Source organism: Chaetura pelagica, unplaced genomic scaffold, assembly GCF_000747805.2.
Source record: "Chaetura pelagica isolate M959 unplaced genomic scaffold, ChaPel_1.0 scaffold280, whole genome shotgun sequence".
NCBI lineage: Eukaryota > Metazoa > Chordata > Aves > Apodiformes > Apodidae > Chaetura > Chaetura pelagica.
The window spans coordinates 168,128-172,864 of record NW_009951788.1 but is presented as its reverse complement, the minus strand read 5'-3'; the positions used below and the strand labels follow the sequence as shown (position 1 = coordinate 172,864).

At 38.9% G+C, this 4,737-nt stretch overlaps 1 protein-coding gene across 1 annotated transcript; it reads right to left on the bottom strand.

Moving 5' to 3' along the window:
• Positions 1–173: 173 nt before the first annotated feature.
• LRRC57 (leucine rich repeat containing 57) lies at positions 174–4,273 on the bottom strand. Its single transcript, XM_009996855.1, has 5 exons — positions 4,091–4,273; positions 2,760–2,895; positions 1,461–1,729; positions 815–1,000; positions 174–215 (listed from the first exon to the last, which is right to left on the bottom strand). The coding sequence occupies exons 1-5, from the start codon at positions 4,172–4,174 to the stop codon at positions 174–176; spliced, it is 717 nt and encodes a 238-aa protein (XP_009995157.1). The 5' UTR covers positions 4,175–4,273.
• Between the last annotated feature and the right edge of the window lie 464 nt (positions 4,274–4,737).

Genomic DNA, 4,737 nt, shown 5'->3' with positions numbered 1-4,737 from the left:
ATATTCATATTCTCTAGTTCAGCTTTATTCAATGTAGCCTTAACAGACCGTATCAGACTACCAGAGGAGAAATACTGTGACCATCTCCTTCATCAGTCTCGGTTTAAGTCAGTGAAGTAGATGCTTTAGTCACTAACTCTCTTTCCTAGGAATGCACAGGGTCAGAATAATGGTTATGCAAACTTCTTCTTTGTTGCAGTAAATCGCTCCATGTACTAGAAAGAAAAAAAAAAAATTACCATTCAGAAATCAATACATGATTCATTACTATTGAAAGCAGCTAAGCTTCTGCTCTCAGAATCAAAAGCACTCTGTATTAAAGGGTATTTTCATTTCCCAGACATAGCCATTAGAGTTTTAATTAAAAAAAAAAATTAAAATCTGCCATTTGCTGTAATTCAGGTTATTGGTCTAGAAAGCAAGGCAAGCCCTCACTGCTGAACATTCAAATCTCAAATGTTAAGGACGAATTACCATTAAACAGATAAGAATGATGCATAATAGGAAGCATTTATTACTTTTGTGCCATCAAAGTGAAGACACAGCTGTCATCAGTAGCAACCCTTCAAAAGATGCTAATGAACTGATCTTGAATCCTATGAGAAAGTTTATATTTGAAGAACTCTTGAAATTCTTTTCATAGGTTAGTTACAAATCCAGTACCAGTGGCAATACCAATAGACTGTGCTTTTACTCACAAGTATAAAAGCTTAGTATTCTAGAGGGGTAATGGGTAAGGACTCCAACAGAAGCTTCCTCTAAAAAAAGGTCAGGGGGAAAAAAAAACAACCCAAACCAAACAAAGACCACAAACCTTGTCATAACCTTCCAGTTCTCTGAGTTTTTTTATTTCAAAGAGGTTGCCTTCTACTGCAAGCAGTGAGATCTGGGAATCACTGAGGATACTTTCAGGAAGCATGCTGAGTTCTAGACAGTTTTCTTCTAAGCGCAAGACTTTGAGGCGTGGACAGTGGGAGATCTGCACTGAGATCTGAGAAATCTAGTAGAAATTAAAAAGAGAAATGGGATGAAATGTTAGTGATATATGATTAAGTTACTTAAAGTTATTTGTTTCAGACTAATATAGAACAATTACCATCCTGTAAACGTAAGCTACATTAACAGTAACTATTTAACAACAATGCATAAGCAACAATAATGGTAAAAAAATCCAAGTAACTTATTTTTCAGGGAACCTACACATCTGGTTATCAGATTCTTACTCAAGAACTGCTCAGATAATTTTTTGTGTGATTAAGTTCAGGATCTGTTAGTTGAATCAGGCAGTTGGAATGTATCAGGACACCAGTTCTAGTCATGATCCCTCATTTCTGTTGTGTCCAGGAGATGTATTTTAGCTATAAAGTTTTTATGGTCTCAGCTTATGTTTTCTGTGGATGTACCAAGACCAAGACAAACCTTGTTCTACATCTACATGCCCATAATATCTGTTACCTGACCTGATTTTGATTCAAATTGAGCTCAATAGCCTGCAATTCTCCAACAGTGTCAGGTACATTCTGGATCTTGTTTTTTGAAAGATCTACCACATCCAAGTGGCGAAGACCACAGAGTTGTGAGGGCACAGTCTGAAGCTGGTTTCCAGAAAGACTCAGGGTTTTGAGAGCTGAAAGCTGTCCAAATGCAGCTGGTAGCTGCCTCAAGTGATTGCCATTCAAGTGTAGTGTCTCCAGTTTTTTCAGTTTACACAGCTCCTCAGGTAAAGCAGCTAGAAATAAATGACAAAACAAAGAGATGACCTAAACTAAAAGCCGTTAACAGTCATACCCGTTTAATTCAAATAAGCTTCTACGTGGAAAATACTGCTATATTGCAGTCATTTCTCACAGGATTCCTCCCCATTATCAAATGCAGGTACGGAAACTTAAGTCCACTAACAACACATGCTTTTTAACCATCTTTCATAAACATATTCTAAATAATCTGCAGACAAGGCAGACCTTGTCTTTTCCACAGGCCAAAAACTACCCTAAGTGAATTTCAGACTACTAGTTATACTCTTTACTAACCACTTGCCAGTGTATTCTATGACATTTGAAGTACCACACAACTCGGAGCTTCAGGTCCACTGCAGCCCTCTAAAGGTACTACTCAACTCCCTCAAAACTAAGTTCTCAGATAATTCCTGTTGTATCAGACCAGCGTGTAAGCCTCACAAGGTCAGCTCTGGTGGCCTTCATTCATGCCTCATTCTACCCACACAGGCATATAACCTATAGCCCTTCTTGAATTCCACTAGAGTCAGAGAGGATTGTAAACTACTGCTGTTATTCAAAAAGGCAGGTAATACACAATTAACACATAAAAAAAAGTTTAGTTTCTCCATCTCATCCTAATTGTCCAATAAAGTCCAAAGGAAACTGTAACAACCACTGAATGTCCAGCAACATTTTCTACAGGTCATCTTTATTACCCATTCCCTATGCAAGTACTAAACCATCCAACACTGTTAAACCTTCCTATCAGACACATCACAGCACAGAAATGTTTTATGGCTTAAAGTACTTATGTGTCATTTTAAAACCGATAATACAACTAAGTTGGCAACTAGTTTTGAAGAATTTATGCTTTTGGGTTTTGGTTTTTTTTTTCTGTACATGAATTCCAAAGATTTCACTTTAGGTGACTAAACTCCCCATTTACATCCTGTGAGACTTAAGTCATTAAATTTAGTTTCTGATCAGAGATGTCAGGTTATTATTTTAAAAATCTGCGGAGATATTAATGAGCAGGCATACTCAGTTTGTTGTTGTTTAGAGCAAGGCTCTTCAAGATGGAAAATTTTCCAATGACTGGTGGCAAGAGCTCTATTTTGTTGTTTGACAAGTCTATTGTCCTTAAGTTGCTTGTTAGCTTCTGCAGATCTTCAGGAAACTATGGGGGAGAAAAAAGATACAGCATTTAAATAGTCGATACAACTTCAAATGTTCAAGTTACACAGCTTGAAACTGTAATTGAAATTTGTATCGCTATTACACACTGTCACAGGCATCACAATGTCCATCACTACAGTGTGAAACTAAGTTGCCAAATTTGCTCAATACCTATTTTTAAAAAATGTTTTACTCTGAGGAAGGGAAAAGGGATATAAAGGAGACGGTCTAACATCTAGGAAGAGTAGCTCATAAGCCAAAGAATTTAAAGTAAAATAGGAAAAGAAATATACTGTGACACAAGATTGTTTATGTTTTAGTCCTCTTGTGTGTTTCTCTTAAATATGCCTGCCATTTTAAAATATTTTACAGCTAGTTAACAACTCTGTATTTTAGCAGAGTAGAACTGGGATTTTTTTCTCTTACTTTTCTTTTTAAATAATTATAAAAACATTTTTCCTTATTTTTATTTACATCCTGTACCATCTGCACTTGGAGTTGAGCTGAAAAAAAGAGAAAAACCTGACAATCATCAGTGCATCCTGGTCAACAGACTGATGGTTTTGGTTCCTCTTTGGTTTGGCAGAAGAAAAAGGAAGAGAGAAATAGGGTACTGGAAGAAGGCACAGAAAATTACTGCAATATAGTTATTTCAGTTGTCTTGTGAATTGTTACTTGACTTACAGTCCCAAGACATTGTGTATTTTTCTGTAGTTGAGCATAAGTCAAGACAATTTCTGATATAATAACCTTCAGGATGTTTGCAGCTCAGTAAACAGCCTGCACAGACTATTCATGTGACTACAATTACATATAGCATAAGTATCTACACATGACAAATTGTGGAGTATCTTTCTACGTAACAATACGGTTATAAAATTTCCTTTTTTCCCCTCAAGTTTACAGCCTATTTTAAAAAGCACATCATAACTTGGGCTTCTTGAACATACACGAACTCTAAAGCATAAGCTTATAAGCATACAAGTGCTCTGACTGATAAATCCCCTATTAGAAGACAGCGTAAGCAAAAATCCACTCTGCAAAAAGGAAAAAAAATAATTGATTGCAATAATATTATCCATCATACTTCAGAGAAATACATGAACTGGGTGCCTTATAACAATGAGGTGGGAATTCTTCCCCAAAAACATCAGCCATGCACACAGAGAGACACATTTCCCCTGAGGTCACATTACCTCTGTGAGTCCCTTTCCTGTCAGCTGAAACACACCAGTTTTCTGTGCTGTCTCCAGGTGGGCTTTTAACGCACTGTTTCCCATCCCAGCAGTTCTCTGTCAGGCACACACAGTCTCAGTGATAGTCTCGGCCAGTTTTGCTTGGTTATTCTGCACTAGAGAACTGCAATCCCGAGTCTCTATGATAAAGCAGATGCAAAAAGTCATTTTACGTGGACTGTCTTCAACGCTACAAGCACTTCAACCATTTCACTGCTGCATTTTCATCTCACTCATAACTAGAACCTGGAACTTACAAGACTGACCGAGCTGTAGGGGCTTTCATTAGAGCAGCCCGAATACTGAAACGATGCAACAAAAGCAGCTACAGCTCAGGGGGAGAAGCCGCTTCCTTCCCACCCTGCACCTCCTTCGGGGCCCAGTCGCGTAAGGAGCCTCTTCAGGGAGACGGGCCGAGATTTTAGTGGCACCGCCAGCACCGACCCGCTTGCGATGCTGCAGTTTTATCTGCTATTCTGGAAACAGGTGTTTCACTTAGAGACCTGGCCCCTTTGCTGTGACTCCCCGCAGCGGGGTGCAACCCCAGGGACCGCCGTCGGGTCTGCAGCCGGGACGTGGGCAGCGAGAGCCCGGCGCAGCGCGTCACC